The sequence below is a fragment of the Aspergillus viridinutans genome, assembly GCF_018404265.1.
Source record: "Aspergillus viridinutans IFM 47045 DNA, scaffold_10, whole genome shotgun sequence".
NCBI lineage: Eukaryota > Fungi > Ascomycota > Eurotiomycetes > Eurotiales > Aspergillaceae > Aspergillus > Aspergillus viridinutans.
The window spans coordinates 256,586-278,165 of NW_025091226.1; the positions used below are offsets into that span (position 1 = coordinate 256,586).

Sequence of the window (21,580 nt, forward strand, 5' to 3'; positions counted from 1 at the left end):
TCTTCAAAGACTCCACGTCCTTAACGATGACGAATATCTCACTATATACTTAGTAGTGCTGGGATAGCTTCCTTTAGCTAGATTAATAATTCCTGCGTGCTAGTAATAGGTAATATATATATAGAGAATATCATACTACTAGATAAATACCTAGAGAAAGCAGGCTGCTAGGCTAGATAATATACTACTAAATTTACCTCTAATAAGTTTAAACTAATTTACTTCACTAATCTAAAGGAACTGGAGCTAAACCTACCACTGTTAGTAGGGCCTACTAATATATAGGAACTAGATAACTATAAGGGCTATAATTAACTGCCTATCCTCTATAGAGAAGTAACTATTTAACCTACTAAGTGTTACGACACAGCCGCATTAGCGCAAAGCAGATATGATGGGCAGAATCAGAAGAGGGAACCATAGCTAACTAATTCTAGGTACTAGAATTATTGGGCAGAATAATTCATAATTATGCTAGAGATGCCTATTTYAGCCTATACTAACATGTGATGACTACCCCAGAGAAGGAATTATACTAAGATAAGGAGTAGTAAGCTACTCTATAATCTACTCTATAGTAACTATAGAGGTAGTAATAGGAGTTATAAATAAAGTTACTAATAGAGAAACTATATAAGAATACTTATTATTATTATATCTAGTACTCTTAGTTTAGTTCTTTATATTTAATATTAATAACTTACTTAAGTATAAGTTTACTAGTCTAATTTATTAATTACTCTCTTACTATTAAGTATATATACTTAATAGGCCTTACTTCTATCTCTACTATTATTATTCTTATATTACCTTTAGATTATCCTTAACCTTTAGGGGTCATTATATCATTATATTATTAGGCTACTAGGGTGGTAGGCCTTAGGTAAGTATTAGATATAGTCTAGGGACTATATTATCTTATTCCTAAAGTAGTTAACTAGCAGAGAATAGCAGAGATAGATCCTAGGGTGTAATAAATTAAATACTATATAGTATAAATTACTTTAGGAAGTTTAATTAACTCTTAATATTAAATATTATAGTAGGAAATACATTAACCCCTACTAGCTTAAATATTAGAAGGGTGATACTATAGTAGATGCCTATATAATCTTAGACTATAGTTAAGAGTCTAATAGGAATGGTAGAATAGCTCTAGGAGTATATCTAATAATTAGAAGGTTAACTTATAGTTAAACCTATTAAGGTCTAACCTCTAGAACTATTTAATAGGATATAATCTAAACTATATGCATTCTTAATACAGATAGATATATATATATAAATAAATCATAAGGTACTTATTAATAAATCTAATAAGGTCTTATTTATAGCTATATATCTTACTAGATCTGTATTTAATTAGTTTAAACCCTTTATAAGAGACTACCAGATACACACTAAAGACTTGCAGGATGATGAGACTATTATAATATTTACTAGTTATAAAGAATTTAAGAAGTAACTTAAAGGGATATTTAGTAATATTAATAAAGAATAAAATATAGAATAATAATTATAGTAACTTAAATAGATAGGGTCTGTGAATGATTATGCCTTGAAGTTTTAATAGATTATAGCTTATTTAGACTAGGATATAGATGCATATATAGCATATTTTAAAGAAGGGTTGAAGATAGACATCTAGGAGAAACTAATCTAGATAGATTAACTAAAAATATTGAGTAAAATAATTAAGTAGTTAAGATTAATAATAAACTTTATAACTTTACTATATATAGGAAGGAATGAAACTAGGGAAGTTTTAGTAATAGATATACTATAAACTATTAATTAAATAATAGGAGGCTAGCTTAGCTAAGGAACTAAGGATATTCAGATCTTTATAGGCTATAATTAATAGAATTAGATATAATATAATTAGCACTTTCTAAGGAGGAAAGAGAATAGTAATAACATAATAAGTTATGTTTCTATTATAGGAAACTAGGATATATATTAAAAGACTGTAAGCAAGAACCTAGGAAGGGTTAGTAGTATAGAAATAAGAAATAGCTTAGGGTAATAGCAGAATTTTATACTATAAAAAGAGGAGCTTATGATATGACTAGTGCTATAACTTTAAAGAAAAGGAGTAATAAGTAGCTAAGAAAACTATTTAAGGAATATATAACTCTTAATAATAATGAAATTAAGAAGGAGCTTTAAGAGGAAGACTCTATAGAGTATAGAAGTATAAAAAGTAATTAGCCTACTAAAGAACCTAGTATCCTTATAGTAACTAATTAAGATTTACTAATTAGTAATAGGTATAGTTCTGTTAAGTAGGAAAATATTATATCTAAAGAACTTAATTATAAATAGATAATACTTACTAAAAATAAGAGATATTAGGTTATTAGTACTGATAAAGAAAAGACTAACTATAAAGAGCTAGATTAAGTGGACTTTCCTATAATAGATTAGACTATAATTAACTAATCTATTAATCTACTTAATAAAGAGTATAGAACTTAGTAGGTAAGCCTTAATCCTAATAAGGAGCAGCCTTATAAGATTCCTAAGATACCTTAGAAAAATTCCCTAAGAGATAATAATAAAGTAGATTATTATATAGCATAGCTATAATAGCTAGATAGGGAATAGTTAATAGAACTAGAAGTATACTAACTAAATATATAAATCCTTAAGAAAGTTAAATAAGGAGTAAGAGGATGTATATATTAGAACCTAGAATATTAGACCTAAGCTAAGTTATAGGACCTACATACCAGCAGATATATTAAATATCTACTAAGATATAATAAATATAAATAATAACTAAATAAGTACTTTTATGAGCTTAGAAGGGTATTAGAAAAAAGACTACTAGGACTATTCTATAGGGTATATAATTATACCTAGTATTTATATAAATATTTCTAAGGATACCTAAGATATTATAAAGTACTATAGATTACTTATTATAGTAATAACTATGCAGATTACTATAATAATAAGTATATAGTAAAGTTTTAGTCAGCAGTGCTAATAGTTATAAAAGAAAATATTAGTTATTCTTATTAGAGACTTAAATACTCTTATAGAGGATATAGAAGATACTAGGAATATAATATAATATATTAGACTACATGTTTTAAAGACCAGTATATAATATATTATTAGGGAAAGCTAGAAGGAGGATATTTTCTTATACTATTAAGAAATCTCTAACTACCCTAATAGAACACTAAGTATTTATACCTTATAGTAACTAAAGTATAATAAGAAAGATACTTAAAGCTCTAAGCTTATATCCTAAGCTAATTAACCTAAGTAATAATTAACTTAGGAGTAATAGGGAACTATATAAATCTAGGATTTATAAAAAAGCTAGGGCTTCTAGGAATTATAAAGGTAGTATCTAAACTAATTATAGGTCTAAATAGAGAGAATTTAGGAACTCTCTTAATTATAACTAAGTTAGGGACTATACCTATAGTTATATTAGGATATTTTAAATAACTAAACTTTAATATAGTACTAATAGGATAGTATAATATAGTATTAGGGATTCTATAGCTTAAGAATTATAACCTAGTAATTAACTAAAAGATAGGGAGTCTATAGTTTAACTATAAATACTTATAATAGGACTAGACTAAAGGGAAGGCTGGGACCTTATAGTATATTAGGTTAAAAGAAATTAATAATAGTGCTAAGTGGTTAGGAGGTGAACTAAAAGATATAGTAATTAGCTAAGATATAATAATAATGCTAGTAGTAATTAAGCTATTATAAAGAATAGTAATAATAGAGCTACTAGGATGGGCACTAGAGTAAGATAGTAACTATATAGATATTATAATACTAGATAATATAAGTGAAATATTATAGGATAAAATCCTTAAGGATATGAGTTTAGGGTTAGAATAAACCTAGGACTATAGACCTAGACCCTACACAGACCTAGCTGTAACCTAGATATAGGATCCAGGAACTAAGATTAAATTAGGCTTAGAGATATTACCTTAGGAGTATCATAGCTATAGGGACTTATTTAAGTAACTAAAATAGTATATCCTATTAGAATATAGAAAATATAATTATAAGATTCTACTATAGGAAGGGAAATCACTAGTATATAAGAAAATATACTAAATATTAGAAAAAGAGCTACAGATGCTTAAGGAATATATTAATAAATAGTTATAACTTAGGAAGATATAATTATTAATCTTACTAGTAGGGTATGGTATACTCTTTACATCTAAGAAAGATAGAAGCCTACAGCTTTGCATAAACTATAGGCTATTAAATATAATTATAATTAAGGATTATTATCTACTTCTACTAATCTATAAAATCTAAGATTAAATTTAAGGAGTAAAATAATTTATAAAGTTAGATATTACTAATACTTATAATTACCTTTAGATTATGGAGGGTGATAAATGGAAGATAGTATTTAGAATAAAATTTAGATACTTTAAGTATCTAGTTATGCTATTTAGGCTGACTAATACACTAGTATCTTTTAAAAGATTTATAGAAGAGGTATTATATAAATATCTCTACCTCTTTATAATAGTCTACTTAGATAACATCCTAATCTTCTCTGAGGAAGAAGAATAATATATTAAATATATTACTAAAGTATTACAGGAGCTATAGAAAGTAAATATTAAACTAAAATTAAAAAAATATAAATTCTATATCCAGGGAACCAAGTTTTTAGGATATTAGATATCTATGGAAGGAATCTATATAGAAATTAATAAAGTAAAATTAATTATTAAATAGCCTTAACTAAGGAATGTTAAAGAAGTTTAATAATTTATTAGACTTATTAACTATTATTAATAATTTATTAAAGGATATATAAGAATTATATATTCACTTTTTAAATTACTTAAAAAGGTAAAAGACTTTAACTAGGATGAAAACTATAATAAAGCTTTTTATTAAATTAAATAGTAAATTATTAGTGCACTAATATTAGTATAAAGTAACCCAGAGAAGGAGATAATAATTAAGACTAATATATTAGATTATATGATTAGAATGAGGATAACTTAACCAGGAAGTAATGGAAAACTATAACTAGTTATATTTTACTTATAGAAGTTAATTTAAGCAGAACTTAACTATAATATCTATAATAAAGAACTACTAGCTATAGTGGTAGTATTTAAAGTCTAGAGAGTTTACCTAGAAGGAGCATGATATATAGTTATTATAAAGATAGATTATAAGAACCTTATATTCTTTATAATTATGAAGGAACTAATAAGAAGATAAGCTAGATAGACTAAGATACTCTTATAGTTTAACTTTAAGATTATTTACTATAAAGGAATAGAGAATGGACAAGCTAATATACTTAGTTAATAACTAGATTATAAATTATAAGGGAAAATAGTTAAGCTAGTAATACTAAAACTATAGGAGGATAGATTATTAGTATATAACTATTATACTCTTACAGCAATAATTAAACTGTAAGGGGACCTAATAATTTAAGAAATTATTAAAGTAATAAAAAAAGATAAAATTATTTAAGAAATACTTAAAAACTTAGCAGATAATAAGTACATAACTACTAATAAATAAGGGTTAATATATCTATAAGGACTTATCTATATACCTAAATATATAAGAAGTAAGATCATCACCAGGTATTATAATAACCTAATATATAGTTATATAGGAACTAAGAAAATAGCTAAAGTTATCTCAAGGAACTACTACTTTCTAAATATAAAAAGAAAGATATAGGGCTATATTTATTAATATAAAACTTATATTAGAGATAAGCTAGCTAGACATCAGCTATATAGGAAGATGTAATCACTAGAGGTACTAAAGAAATTATAGGAATAGATTATTATTAACTTTATTAGACTACTACCAGAGTCAAAAGGGTATAATTACCTAATGATAGTTACTAATAGACTTATAAAATTTATCTATTTAATCCTAACTATAATAATAATAACAGTATCACAGCTTGTAAGCTTACTTATAGGATATATAATTATTAATTATAGGATGCTATGATATATTATATTAGATAGAGATAAACTATTCATATTAAAATTTTAGCAGTTATTAATGGACTTAATGGGAATTAAGTAAAGACTTATAACTATATATTATCTATAAGCTAATAGGCAAATAGAATAAATAAACCAGACTATTAAGTAATATCTATAATACTATATAAATTACTAATAGGATAATTAGGTAGTTTACCTACTAATAGCATAGTTTATATATAATAATGCTATTTACTTAATAATAGGAGAAACACTATTCTTTACTAACTATAGGTATAATCCTATATTAATTAGAGAACTATGAAATAAAGTACCTATAATAGATAAAGCTATAGATTTAGTAGATACTATTAATTATTTAAGGACTTAACTCTTAAGGGATATTAAATTTATAAACCTTAAAATAGTAATTTATTATAATAAGAAGTATAGGAGTACTCTAGACCTTAAAAAGGGGGAGAAAGTTTACCTACTCTATAGAAATATTAAAATAAAATAACTAAGTTAGAAATTAGATTATTAGAAAATCAGACCTTTTATTATTAAAGAAAGAAAAGGACCAGTTAACTATAAGTTATAATTACTAAAAAGTATATTAAAAATTTATCTAGTATTTCATATCTTATTATTAGAACCAGCACCGGAAAGTGCAAAAATTACTAAAAATATAGAAATTAATAATAATATAGAATAAGAGTATAAAGTTAAATAAATCCTAAGTAATAAAAGAATTAGTAGGAAACTATATTACCTTATAAAGTAGAAAGGATATAATACCTTAGAAAATATATAGGAATCTATTAAGAATCTAATAGGCTACTACTAACTTACTTAGTAATACTACTAGAAGGGAGCTTAAAGTTTAACTAGAAGGAAGGATTACTTATTATCTAAGTTAAAGAGGGACCTTTATCTATAGTAGTAAGGGATAGATTCTTATTAAGAATAGGTAGATCCTCCTTATCTAATTAATCTATAACTAGAGTATTATAATTTAATATATAACCACTCTTTATCTTTAATATCTTATCTTATTTCTATAGGTGATGGATACAAGCCATTAACTCTAATATTTTTAAAGAAATCTTAGCTAGGTGAGCTAAAAGCCTGGATTACTCTGTATTTAAAACTAGTAAAGTTAACTCTATTTTTAAAATATCTTCTTTTATTTTCTCTTAAGTATTTAAAACCTAATTCTACTTATGTTTACTATAGAATTACTTTTTATATATTTTATTATTCTAAGTATACTCAGCATAATTTTAACTTTTTAAATCTATGATATATGTAACACCTTGATAAATGTAATAGGTATAAGGAGATTTAATAGAGAAACTATTAAGATAAATTATATAATACTAGATAAGTTAATTTCTCTTATAAGTCTTATTATTAACTAGCATGGTAATAAAAATCAGAAAGGATACTAATATATTAAAATAAAAAAAAAAAATAAAAGAATACTTACCACGGGGGCTGCAGGCCTTATGAGTAAAGTTTTAGGGATGAAATACTAAAGGAGGGGGAGGTAATATTATAACATAGCTATATTAGTATAAAGTAGATATAATAGGCAGAATTAGAAGAGGGAACCATAGCTAACTAATTCTAGGTACTAGAATTATTAGGTAGAATAATTTATAATTATACTAGAGATACTTATTTTAGTCTATACTAACATATGATGACTACCCTAGAGAAGGGATTATACTAAGATAAGGAGTAGTAAGCTACTCTATAATCTACTCTATAGTAACTATAGAGGTAGTAATAGGAGTTATAAATAGAGTTACTAATAGAGGAACTATATAAGGATACTTATTATTATTATATCTAGCACTCTTAGTTTAGTTCTTTATATTTAATATTAATAACTTACTTAAGTATAAGTTCACTAGTCTAATTTATTAATTACTCTCTTATTATTAAGTATATATACTTAATAGGCCTTGCTTCTATCTCTACTATTATTATTCTTATATTACCTTTAGATTGTCCTTAACCTTTAGGGGTTATTATATTATTACATCATTAGGCTACCAGGGTGGTAGGCCTCAGGCAAGTATCAGATATAGTCCAGGGACTATATCATCTTATTCCCAAAGTAGTTGACTAGCAGAGAACAGCAGAGACAGATCCCAGGGTGTGACACTAAGTTAGCTAGATACCTTAGCATCTAATTAGATAAGACCCTCTCTTTTAGCATCCACTATACTAAGGTAGTTAACTATATAAATAGCAGCCTAGAGGTGCTATAAAGCATTACTAGATTAACCTAGGGTGCTTTACTAGAGGCTATATATATAATCTATTATAGTATAGTCATCCTACAGCTACTATATAGAGTTATAGTATGGTTTAGCCCTATTAGTAGGTTAATCCTAGCAGGGGAATAGACTAAGATTATTAATAAATTTACTAAGATCTAGAAGTATATAGCTATTCTAATTAGTAGTGCCTTCTAAGGGACTACTATAGCTATGCTAAATATAGAACTATACCTACTACTAATCTACCTATAGATGCAGTAGATTATTAAGGAAACTACTATTTAAATCTAGATAAGGCTAAGCTTTACCTGCCCCTAGGGACTTATAGAGAAGCTATAACTAACTAGAGAAATATAGTAGAGTAGCCTTACTCTACTAGAGATACTTAGGAGGAGAGGTAGCCTGCTAGCCCCTACTCTAAAATACCTAGAGGAATAGGAAATATAGAAAGTATATATACTCCCCCTCTAGAAGCTTCCCCTCTATTACATAATTAAAGATTATAAAGCTGTACTAAAGACCTATAATAAGATATATAAAGAGGTAGATAACTAGTATATAGTTATCTATACTAATAATAGTAGCTACTAAGGCTATATAGGTGCCTTAGCTATCTGCCCCTATAACTAATAGATATACTAGAACCACCTAGGCATAGAGGTAGACTTAACTATATATATTACTAAGCTAGATAGAATCTATATAGTACTATATACTACTACTACTAGAGAGCTAAGCCCCTGCTTACTTACTATCTTTACTAATAGCTAGGCTACTATCTAGATAGTGCAGAACCTGCACTGCCCCTCTGGCTAATATATCCTAATAGTGATATATAGGGGCATAGAGGCCTTAAGGGCGCATAGGTTGGCTCTAGAGACTATAAAGATATACTAGATCCCTGCCTATATGGGTGTGGCAGGGAATGAGGCTGTAGATAAGGTAGTAAAGGAGGCTACTATATAAGATAGTAAGGTTTAATTAAGCTTAGTAGGGCTGGAATAACTAATTATCTAGCTTACTATAGTAGCTAAGTAAGCTGTCTACTAATGAATCTAGTAACACTAGAAGAAATAGTAGGAGATAGAGAGAGGGGCTAAGCTAATATAGTAGCTAATTAAGGCCCCCTATAAGAAGAACCTAGGCTTATATAAAGGTTTGCTAAAGCTATATATATTAATTATTATCTAAATATAGACCATGTAGATTAGTCTATAATACTTCCTTTTTAAGATTAAGGCCTATGATATGGACTGATGCAGCTATAGAGAGGGGTCCTAGACCCCTAGGTATATTCTTCTATAATGTTTGCTATATATAGAAGCCTGCAGGAAGATGATTACTAAGCTATATAATATAGAGGGACTCTGGGGGAAACTATTAGACTATAATATACTTATATCTAACCTATAGGTAATCTACTATATTACTAAATTTATGTATTAAATAGGCCTGCTTAGCTAGTTCCACTATATAGAAATAGTAGATAAGTAGAACTAGGAATATAGAAGCCTCCTACAAGGCTCTAGAATAGATGTGGAAGATGATGGTTAAATAGACCACATAGCTGCCCAGGAAGGGTCTTCCTAGGCACAGAATCATAATACAGTTAGAAGAATTACATGGAATGAGGTAGGATAGATGTCTGATACACTAAGATAGTGTAAGGGAGGCATGCAGCCTGGTGGTAGGCTGGTTTAGCTATGTTTTGCTTTTAATATGGCTATATACTAATTTCTTATATTTCTTCTGCATTTATGGGTTTTATGGGCTTCAGGTGTTGAGATACTAGATTCCTGCTTCATTCAGCAAAGCGCCTGCATAGCTAATTGCTTCAATAGATAGGCTACATCAGGTTAATAGAATCTTGATTGATTGATTGATTGATTCCTCGGGTCGTTGTCTGACTTCCCAGTCTTGGAAACCATCAATATGCGGCTGAGTAACCTGATGGATTTCAAAGAACGAACGAACATCCCCCTTACCACTCTATGGGAGGTTCTACCGCGATCCCTTTGTTTTTTGTATATCAGAAACTGTCTGATCCAGTCTTCATCCATGCTGTGTCATGAGCTAGAGACTCTTGCCGCGCATGTCTCTACAGATTTCCCTGATCTCCAGAAGCTAGGTATACACTTTGCCATCAAAGAGCTAGAGCCAGGGCTTGGCTGTTGGACTTGCTTAGGCCACATACCGAAAGCTATAGAGGAAACTGGCTATGTCATGGATGATGGAATTGAGTTACTGAAGGAGAGGTTCCGCAAGTTGAATGTCGATTTCCAGATCATGCCTCGTGGCCAAGCCTTGCCCTTTCCATGTCTTTGGGGGCCATTTTAACGCCATTAAGCAACTAACATGAATGAAAATGTCCAGCGGGCAGTGAATGATAAATTAGAACGAAGGCAAGCATACATACTACCTGGATGGTAGAAACTCTAGTGACAGCCAGATAAGGATCAATTATTGTCTTAAATCACTGGGAATCTATATAGGGAGCCATGGGATTAGGTGTCAACATCATAACCATAGCCTATGTTAATAAAGCCTATCCTATTTAATAGAGCTTAAAAGGGCAATCTTACTATTAATAATTATAGACCTAGTCTAGGTTATTAGATAAAATATACTCCCCCTAAACTAAGCTTACAGAAGCTACATAGCTCTATAATATGAATTTTTCTTATATTATTAGGAGTTAGAAGAGGACTAGGATCAACATTATACATGGTCATAGAATAGTGCACTCTGTCTGGGTGACCATAACCAAATTCGCTCTACACACATGGTCAACAGAATCCTGCATGCTTAATACATTAACAGGCCTTAGATGCATGCTATAAATGTACTAAGCAGGAAAGCAATATGCAGCAGGCTATATCTATAAGCTGTATACTCAGCCTAAACAATCCAATATTCCATTCAATCCACTCTAGTGCCTAGCAAAGAGAGTATGAAGTCACCATATGAAGAGAATATTCACAGAAATATAGCGTCTAGGGCCGAAACCAAGCCACTAGTCCTTCAAAAGAAAGTCGTACGAGGACTTCGAATAAGGCTTGCTATCCATTCTGTGGATAGGAACAATGACAGGGGAAATGACTTTGCGTTCAACGTTCAACTCATAATTTGTCATGAAGTTGATAAGCTGGCAATGTGATATCACATCTAAGTCAATGCGTCCCTACAGTCCAGCTTCTCAAGACCAAAAAGGAGGGTGACTTTACTTACGACTGTAGTAACTATGTAGACCTACACACAGACATATAACCCCTCAACAGCTTTGATGGTGACAAATCCATTGCATCAAATGAGTCAAGCCGGTTAAAATGCGGGTAATCCACCGCCGATTATCCAGATGTATCTGACTGGTTGACCATGGTTGATTCGAGTGGGGTAATCCCGGGTATCATCCATCTTTAAAGACACCACGTGGCTGGCAATAAATGATGCTATACAGATTATCTTCATCGAGACAATACTTACATCTTTTCAGGACCTCGACCATAGCTTGACCAAGATATTGAAGAAGTCATGCCTCTCACTGAAGAACAAAGGCAGCACTGGCTGGAACACGGCTTCGTCAAGATCCCTCAATGTTTCACCAAGGAAGATGCCGACAACTGGACAGCCTCCATCTGGGCTCGCCTGGGCATCTCCCCGAAGGACAAGTCCACTTGGAATAGTGAAAGAGTCAACATGCCCGGCCACACAGTCGTCGACGTGAAAGACTTTGCGCCAAAGGCATGGGATGCGATCTGTGAGCTCGTCGGCGGGGCAGAGCGGGTGACGGATTGGTGCAAGGGACTCGTGGATCATCAATCTCGGGAGACCAGAATACAAACCCGATGATCCGTTGGACTTCCGCACGTTAGACAACTGGCATAACGACGGAGATTGGTTCACGCATTTCCTGGATAGCGGGGAGCAAGCGCTCTTGGTAATCCCATTATTCAGCGATATCAAGTCCAAGAGAGGCGGAACTGTGATATGCACCGATGGAATTGGTCTTGTAGCTAAGCATCTGGTCAGTTTTCGCTTCCTTATGAGGAGAATTAGACTGACTCGATCAGTACGACCACCCCGAAGGAACATGGCCATCGCTCGCATCTCGCTCGGGTCCAACCCCTCCGCCTCCAGAGGGAGGCAAACAGTGGAGAGACTGGGCACAAGATCCCCAACTCACACGGTCTGAGTCCTTCCACGAAGCCACCGGACAAGCAGGCGACGTCTACCTCCTCCACCCGTTCATGTTGCATTCTGCATCGCGCAATCTCCTGCGTGAAGTCCGCATCATCACTAACCCTCCCGTCTCTCTCAAGGAGCCCTTCAACTATAACCGACCCGACGGTAAATACAGTCTTGTAGAGCAGAAGACTCTGAAGGACCTCGGCCGACCCGAGGGTTTGCCGGAGTGGAAGATCACAAGGGAGAGGGAGATGCTGACTCCCGCGCGTGTGCAGGTTAGTTCATTCCCTTTCTTGTTTTAGTTCTAGATCTGACAGTGCTGCAGATACAGGAAGACATGCGCCAGAAGGAGTTGGAACGACTGAACCAGGCGGGATCTTCTGTCACGAAGCTGGGAACTGCCAAGCCTCTCGAGTCCTACTATCCATCATGATGAACTGGTATTGAGAGCTTTCCGGACAAGTACTCTTAGGCCAGAAGATACTTGAAAATCAGGCATAATGTGCTGAACGCTCTCAGTCTCGCTCCTTATTTTCAAGACTCAAGTCGCTGCAGGGACGCCAGAATTTGTACCGTCATTGCAGAGGAAATATTTGCCCATTAGACTGCCAATTTAGGATAGTGCGGGTTTCATTACGGTCATATTAGTGTAGGAAAAGGCGTAAAAATTCTCCCTTTAAGACTCGACAGTAGGTGAATGAAACAGGGCGGTTCCCTTGCATAGATTATATCACAAGAGTGCTAAAGACAAGAATTAATTTGTTCTGCAGCAAGTATTCCTTCTAGCTAGCAGCTTAATGCATAGTGCATTTTGGCTGCCTGCACTATTAGTGACTGTATTGTACTAATATTAATAATTCAATCACTGCAATTTATTATTCAGCATCCAATACATTCCTGTGATTACCACTTTCCGCGATCAAGGTTAATTAAACAAAGTTTCTGTATTCATCCGTGATGAAGCTATTCGGCGTTCAATTTCCGTATCAGGAACAGCAGGTGGGGCGTGTTTTACTTGGAGAATCTCCATGATTCGTTGACTTCGGTCTGAGACCCCCTAAATCAAAAGCCTAGCCTAATCCAAAACAGCCGAAATTCCTGGGGCTTTTTCTGCATGGTGTCTGCGGGGAAGCATGTCGGTGCCTGGCGGCTGCGCTCAAGAGCCGAACGAAGTGTCCTTAGCGAACAACTACCAATCCGGATCTGGAAGCTCGTTGCATGTTCCAAGTCTGAAGAAGTCAATCCGGCATGAAGATGCGGGGTATAATGGTCAAATTGACAAATTGGACAGAAAAGGAGGGACAACAATCGGATCGGCGGGCCGTAGGAGCTTGACCAAGTCAAGCCAGTCTAATTACTGATGGTCCTATCCATCAAGATGAAACACGGAGGCGTCTATCGCATACCTCAATCTACAATTCACGAGCGCATTCACAATGGTTGTCTTGTGAATACTGCCCGATTCGCAGATTGACTTAGCGAAATGGCGCTTCTGCAAAATCCCTTGAGCAGAATTTCTCCGTCTAGTCGGTGGTTCTCCTGGCTTAGGTATAAATACCCGGGTTGATGAACTATTGCTCATCCCATCTCAAGCATTAATACTTGTCAAAAGCAACATGGACTCCAAAAGAGGCATTGTGGCAGCTGTGCTGGCCCTGCTTCCTCTCGTTTCCGCGCAACAACCTGCCTCAAGCTCTGCTGGTAACCCCAAGCTTACAACATACAAATGCACCACTGCTGGCGGTTGCGTCGCGCAGGATACATCTGTGGTTCTTGATTGGGGCTACCACTGGATCCACACGGTCAATGGGTATACATCTTGCACCACATCTTCCGGAGTCAACAGCACCCTCTGTCCTGATGAGGCCACCTGCGCAAAGAACTGCGTGATCGAGCCGGCGAACTACACCAGCGCCGGTGTGGCCACCTCGGGTGACTCTCTGACTATGTATCAATATGTCCTGAGCAACGGCGTCTACACCAACGCCTCGCCTCGCCTCTACCTCCTGGGGGCAGACAAGAACTATGTCATGCTGAAGCTGCTAGGCCAGGAGCTCTCCTTCGACGTGGATCTGTCCACACTCCCCTGCGGTGAAAACGGTGCCCTGTATCTCACCGAGATGAGCGCCACCGGTGGTCGCAACGAATACAACACTGGAGGCGCCGAGTATGGCTCTGGCTACTGTGACGCGCAGTGCCCCGTGATTGCCTGGAAGAACGGCACCCTCAACACCAGCGGCGCAAGCTACTGCTGCAACGAGATGGACATCCTCGAGGCCAACTCTCGCGCCAACTCGTACACACCCCACCCCTGCAGCGCGACAGACTGCGACAAGGGCGGATGTGGCTTCAACCCATACGCTCTAGGCCAGCAGGGCTACTGGGGACCCGGCGGCACCGTCGACACCTCCAAGCCCTTTACCATCACCACGCAGTTTGTCACCAACGACGGCACCACCACCGGCACCCTGACCGAGATCCGCAGACAGTACATCCAGAACGGCAAGGTGATCGCCAACGCCGTGTCCTCCGCCGGCGTCAGCTCCATCACCGAGGACTGGTGCACGTCCGTCGACAGCTCAGCAGCCACATTTGGCGGACTGACCACCATGGGCCAGGCACTGGGCCGCGGCATGGTCCTCGCCTTCAGCATCTGGAACGATGCCAGCGGCTTTATGAACTGGCTCGACAGCGGCAGTTCTGGCCCTTGCAGCAGCACCGAGGGGAACCCGGACCTGATCAAGGCGCAAATCCCCACCACCCACGTCGTCTTCTCCAACATCCGCTGGGGTGATATCGGATCGACTTGCAAGGGTTCTGGTGGCTCGAGCACGACAACCACAACCACCAAGACGTCGACCACGTCGACCAAGACTACTACCAGCACCGCGCCCGCGGTAACGCAAACCCACTACGGACAGTGCGGCGGACAGGGCTGGACTGGACCCACGGCTTGTGCGTCGCCCTACACTTGCAACGTTCAGAACCAATGGTACTCCCAGTGTCTGTAGCCGTTAGGTAATGCAGAGATTGTGCCTTCAATTATAGTTAGCAATGAGAGCGACTAGTGGAAGTCTCTGCAGATTGAGCATCTCGTAGCAACTTCAAAATGCAGCATGCTAGATGTATATTTTCCCGTATGCCATCAGTGGAAAAGCATTAATTTAAAGTTGGCATAAGGGTAATGTGACAACATAATCCTGATTATTCTTAGAAACTCCACTAAGGTAGTAGAGATATTCTAAATCTTCACACTTAATTTATTCTTGTGCAATTCCAGTACAGCAATACAATCAACTGCAAGAAAAAGGTATTCGAGGACTGCTTTCCTTATATATTGCTAAATCTGCGGTGATGGACATCAACTGGTTCCATGGTCTAGTGGTTATGACTCCGGATTTTGACGTGTGTCAGTTTTCCGGCAACTCGGGTTCAATTCCCGATGGGACCTTCTTTTTTCTTCTTTTCCTTAACATCTTCAAGTTTTCGACCATCGATGTTGGTTCATTCTTGTTCTTTTCTTTCTCATTGCTTCGTTGAACTAGATAATGAAGACTGTATAATGGTGATGGACAACCTTACAAATCAATAACAGGGGACTCCCAATCGCTGGGGAATCACCGCTTGTGCTGAATGGAAGAAACCCTAACAATGTCTTGGGTCTGCTCTGATGACCATGGCTGATCTTGTTTATTGCTGCCATCATAAGGGCGCAGCTCCTCAGCATCTATCTTCTTTTGTTTCTGTATGCTACTGTAGAATTCGGGACGTAGGCGAGGGTCAGGTCTATTCCTGTTCCTATCTATTGCAGAGATCAAGCGATCTTAGATCAATCATTACATTAGTAACTTTATAGAAATCATAACCTTAAGATCCCAAATATTAGTTCTGCTTATCGGCAGCCACAGCCTCCACATCCTCTGATCGAGGCGTCACCGTGCCCAATTCACGCTTCCAAGTCAGAGTACCTGCCTCTCCACTCAAGAGGTACATATACCGGTAGTACGTGCCTGCACCTGTTACCCATCCGCGATCTGAGAGATGGTACCTACCAGCAAAACGTCCGCCCTCAATATTCCCAAGTAGGGTGGGAATGATCTCAGGCGCACCCAGCCAGATTCCCGTCTACTATGATATCCACCTAAATAGAAGAATCTTACGACAGGACTGACGTTCTCCATCGACGGCTAGTGAATTTTGCAAGCCGGCACCGGCGAAAGTCGTTGTAAACAGAGCATTCGTCACATCAGGGGGTGCCAGTGATAGCGTCATTCTGTATGCCATTGTCGCCAGTTGAGTACACACTTTCAAGACCACTAGGATGATGAACATTTCCCACTGGTGGAACTTTTTCACTGGTTTCTTCTAGGGCTGAGACTCTGGAAATGAAATCTGTTGCCAAGTTGCCCCAACTGGAATCTGCGTGTGGGCTGTGCATCAAGGATGGCAGGCTGGCCGCAGTAATCATCTCGTGGCTTCCAGTGGGATTGGTCCACGCGCGAATTGACCTCCAGCTGGTGGAATCGAATCGACTGGCTGCCTGAGCCAGTTGGGGTCGCCAAAGGAAGGGAGAGAAGAGAAGGGGGCTGACTGTATCCTGCTGACTGGAACAGGACAGGAAACGGGACAGGAAATCCCGTCCCGGCAGTCAGTCTAAAAATAAGCAGATTACTTGAGAAGCATAGAGAAGTTATTAGAAGGAATAACTAGAGTAGCTTCTACATGACATGTGATAAAAATACCAGTCACTTTGTAATGAGGTTTATAGGCTGAAGTTAATATTTTAAAGTAGCCACACAGTCTCTCACAGTTTCTATCCATTCTAGACAAGGTTTTAACTCTACTCCTCCTTTCGGTACTCTCAAATCACAATCAAAGGACCCACAACTCTGTAATCACAAAAACAGCCAAGTCCTCTAAAGATCTCCCCAAATCGACCTTGGATTTCGCACCCACTTGCTCTAGTCCTTTTATGCTCTAGAGAGGTGGGTTAAGAAAAACCTTCCCATTCTCCTCCTCCTCTGTACCGCCTTCGTCAACTGTCTCGGTCTTGTTGACTAGAGCTCTCTTGGCCAGCCAGGTACAGGCTACATTGGACCACTGGTAATAATAAACGGCTCCCTTTCCTTGATCAGGGCCATTTCCTCTGATCCAAGCTCGTGACGTTTGTGAATAGCAGTAGCGCGCTCCCGAGTCCGTAATGAGGTGACCTCGACGGTTGCCCCAGTCCATACACAACTCTTTGATGCCAGGGATGTTCCGCGGGGGGCAATGGTCATTGAAGTCTCTATCAATAAAGCTGCGACCATTGTCATCGTGGAAAACGCCTCTGGTGTCAAAGCCTATGCTGATCAGCTCAAGCCAGGAAGCTCTGGTTGCCTGGAAGCATCCAGCAAGAAGCATGAGCGGAGCGTAGATCCTCATAGCGCCAAGAGGAAAAATCTTGGAACTGTTACGTAGCCTTGTTAGTATAGGAGGTCCAAGAGAAATGGAAGAATAGAACTTGAAACGTACAGTAGTTCGTAGTTTTAGCTGTGAATGATTGACTGAGAAATGGTATTGATGGTTAGAACTCCCAACTTGAACTTGGCAGGAGCTGAAGGGCATTATATACCATCAATTTTCAACCATTGTGGTGTAAGCTGAGTGTGTGGTTACTAACTGGATTGGAAATTCACCAAATCTGCAGCAAGACCGTAGTAGCAATATAGTTGGATTTTTTTCTTTTTTCTGTTTTTTGAAAATAAATAAAAAATAAAAATAAGCAAGGCTGCAAAGTAGCAAGTCAGATTCATAGTAAATCTAAACTTGCTTCTCAGGTGTAAGGATCCCTTGCTTAGTGAATTCAACAAACCAATAATAAAATAAGAGCTGAACTGCTCCATGGTTACTTTATCATAATAGCAGGGTTGTCTGGAGCAATTAGGCCATGAGCAAACTGCCTCGGTCGCCCAGGATCGCCCAGGAGCAGAAACACAGCGCATGATCCAGTCCTTCACCACATCGTGTGATTGCGTGCCAATGCTCTTTTTCCCGAAAAAATTACCGGGAATCCTGCTACAAGGCCAATTTTGATCGCCTTCTGCTAAGTTGGTTTTCACATTGCGTGTCTCTGCGATTCCGCTGACCTCCCTTGTTGCGAAATCTCACCGACTGCTCTCATCGATGTTCTGCTCCTCCGCCCCGTCTGACGCCCCATCGGAGGTTACATTGCACGGCCGTCAGCGTCGCAGATCTCCTCACGGCGGCTTGTTCCCAAACGTCTCAACCTTTCAATTATCGTCATCATCGGCGGCCTACTGGAGGGCTCGTACAAGTGGATCCTCGACCACTCCGACTTCCAACGATGGCGCAATGATGACCAGAGCCGGCTGCTCTGGATCAAGGGCGATCCGGGCAAGGGAAAGACCATGTTGCTGATCGGCATTGTCGACGAACTGGACCGCGAGCTTAAGCAGGCAGAACCGTCGGCTTCCCCCACTGTCCTCTCATACTTCTTCTGCCAAGGCACCGATACATCTGCTTCCCGCGTCAAGTGGATCATCTCCACCCGCAACAGGCACGACATTGAACAGCAGCTGAAGCTCAATGACTCGCAAACGAAGCTGAGCCTCGAGCTAAAATCCAACACAGAGTATGTGTCCCATGCCGTCGGCGTGTATATCAACGATAGCGTCTCCCAGCTGGAATCGCTACAAGACAATGACACACGTCGAGATCAAGTGCAACACATCCTGCGCCAGAAGGCTGCAGACACGTTCCTTTGGGTGGCCCTCATCGTTCAGGAGCTCAAAACGGTTGCAAGCTGGGATGTGTTAGACGTGCTCAAGGAGATATCGACAGGCTTGGAAGAGCTGTATGCTTAAATGATGAAGCAAATCCAACAACTGAAAAGGCAAAATCCAGAGTTTTGTCAGCTCATGCTTTCAACAGCCACCCTGGCATATCGTCCGCTTCATGTACTTGAGCTGGGCGTGCTCTCTGGGCTACCGGAAAAGATCTCTAATAAGGCGCAAAGAGTTCGGGAGCTTGTAAGTATGTGCGGCTCATTCCTGACTTTGCGAGACGACCGAGTCTATATTATCCACCAGTCAGCCAAGGACTACTTAATGAGCGACATGGCAACCACCACAATCTTCCCCACTGGCACCTCCGAGGTCCATCGCGATATGTCCCTACAATCGCTGCAGGCCATGCTAAAGACGCTGCGGCGAGACATCTACAGCCTGCGCCATCCCGGATTCTCCATCGACGATCTCAAGATGCCAGTTCCAGATCCATTGGCTTCCGTACAGTACTCTTGCATCCACTGGGTTGACCACCTTTGCGAGGCACCGCAACGAAATGACCTGGTTGATAGCAGCCTAACCCACAAATTTCTTGAAGGTCACCTCCTTTACTGGGCCAAGGCTTCAAGTCTGTTAGGGGCGCTGTCCAATGCAGTACTCACCGTAGGAAACCTGGAAAGGCTCCTGAAGGTGAGCCTTGCACCTCAATAATAGTAAACAAACATTCTCTAATGTACTACAGACCATGTCCAGCAAGTCTAGACTACTCTCCCTGACAGTGGATGCGCAATCGGTTTCTTCTCCACAACAGATTAGTAATCAAGAACGCTCCTCTTCTAAAATAGTATTACTATAGTTATAGAATAATATTAAAATAAGAAGACTAAAGTTTTATTAAGTTATAAGAGTAGTATACTTCTTATTTAATCTAATCTAGTCTTAGTCTACTAAATAACTATTATTTATGCTATCTTACTAATATAAATTAGTCATAACTAGTGAAAATAAGTCACAACCTCAAGTTAATACCAAATGTGGGCACCTAAGTACCTTCCACCGCGGCACCGCCTATCCATGAATATGTCTACTTTAAAGGTTCCTCTGGCAGATTCGCTCGAACGCTTGTTATGAGGAACTTCATGAAGTCTTCTGCTCAATGCAGCGTGCGATGCACGACTGCGACGTCCTTCGCTCCAGGCTTCCGGGGCATGGGAACGTGGACACTGAACTAATCAGGAATAATTTGACATTTCTAATCCAACAGGCCCAGCGACTCCAGCGCGAAAATGACGCCCTCCTTTCCAAACGCGACTCCTTGCTGGTTCTCAGTAGTCAGAGCTCCCGGGTTCCGTTGCCACAGTTGCCCCCCAATGCATGCAATTCCCGACTCTGATAGTCCAGGCGCTTCTGGAGGGACGGGGGGCCCGCCGGATCCTCCAAATCCGTACAGCTGGAATCGACACTACGGTGAGCATATTATAACAAAAATTGATCAGATTGCGTATATGATAAACATCCTGTTCTTGCTGTCCTTCATCGCATCCGTATATGGAATGAATCTCAACATCTTTAACGGTGGGCAGGTTCAACTGTCTCAGTATCTGGCTACTGCACTACCATTTTGTCTTGGGGTCTTTATAGTCACCTTTGTTATCCCTGGTATGGTGGCGCGGATACTTCCAGGAAAGAAGAAACGGAGAGCGATGGAGAGGGGTTTTAAAGCCGATTTCGCTTGAGGCCGAAGATCTCAGGCCCAATCTGCGTCAACATCATCAAAATATGCGCTTCGTCTCCGATGGATCCGCGTGCAATGGCTTTTAATTATGAAGACACTATGTCTTCTAGATCTGTGATCTCTCTGTGCTGTTCTCTGTCGATCGTTTCTTTGGGAGATAAGCGTAGACCATGGGAAAGAAACCCACGACCATCTGGGCTCTCGATCAGGTGTGGGGATTATGTCCAGATCATGTGCTCCTTCATGCATAGCCCCAATGCCAGGGGGACTTGTTGGTCACCAGGGAGCTGTGCTGGCTCACAGCTCACGGCTAGAACTGGAGCCTGGTGTTGGCAAGACAGTGACCTAAGTACTTAGACTTTGATAATGGGCTCTGTGTCTATGTAGCAAGTTGCTAATACTGCATTACTAATGTTTTAAGTTATCTTTGACGTTTTAAGCTCCGGCAGTGTTTCCAGAAATATATATTAAATATAATGTCCTAAGCTGTTGCTCTAAGGAAGGCTGGGAAGGATCAAAAATGTACCAAATGATGCATAAGTGATAGTCTAATATAGTATCATATGATTGCATCCCATTCCTGGCAGTGGCTGGCAGCTCATG

The 21,580-nt window shown here is 38.2% G+C and overlaps 3 protein-coding genes and 1 non-coding gene across 4 annotated transcripts; all 4 read left to right on the top strand.

Moving 5' to 3' along the window:
• Window positions 1-11,800: 11,800 nt before the first annotated feature.
• Aspvir_001801 (uncharacterized protein) lies at window positions 11,801-12,887 on the top strand (the record flags this gene model as incomplete). Its single annotated transcript, XM_043273409.1, has 4 exons — window positions 11,801-12,026; window positions 12,142-12,293; window positions 12,340-12,729; window positions 12,780-12,887. The coding sequence occupies 4 exons, from the start codon at window positions 11,801-11,803 to the stop codon at window positions 12,885-12,887; spliced, it is 876 nt and encodes a 291-aa protein (XP_043129344.1).
• A 1,183-nt stretch (window positions 12,888-14,070) lies between these two features.
• Window positions 14,071-15,465, top strand: Aspvir_001802 (putative endoglucanase; the record flags this gene model as incomplete). The annotated part of the gene is made up of 1 exon (XM_043273410.1): window positions 14,071-15,465. The coding sequence occupies one exon, from the start codon at window positions 14,071-14,073 to the stop codon at window positions 15,463-15,465; it is 1,395 nt and encodes a 464-aa protein (XP_043129345.1).
• Window positions 15,466-15,821: 356 nt separating this feature from the next.
• Window positions 15,822-15,905, top strand: Aspvir_001803. The gene has a single exon. It is a non-coding gene; the product is annotated as a tRNA-Gln (tRNA).
• Window positions 15,906-17,725: 1,820 nt separating this feature from the next.
• Aspvir_001804 (uncharacterized protein) lies at window positions 17,726-19,953 on the top strand (the record flags this gene model as incomplete). The annotated part of the gene is made up of 5 exons (XM_043273411.1): window positions 17,726-17,866; window positions 18,362-18,461; window positions 18,680-19,310; window positions 19,350-19,485; window positions 19,546-19,953. The coding sequence occupies 5 exons, from the start codon at window positions 17,726-17,728 to the stop codon at window positions 19,951-19,953; spliced, it is 1,416 nt and encodes a 471-aa protein (XP_043129346.1).
• Window positions 19,954-21,580: the final 1,627 nt, after the last annotated feature.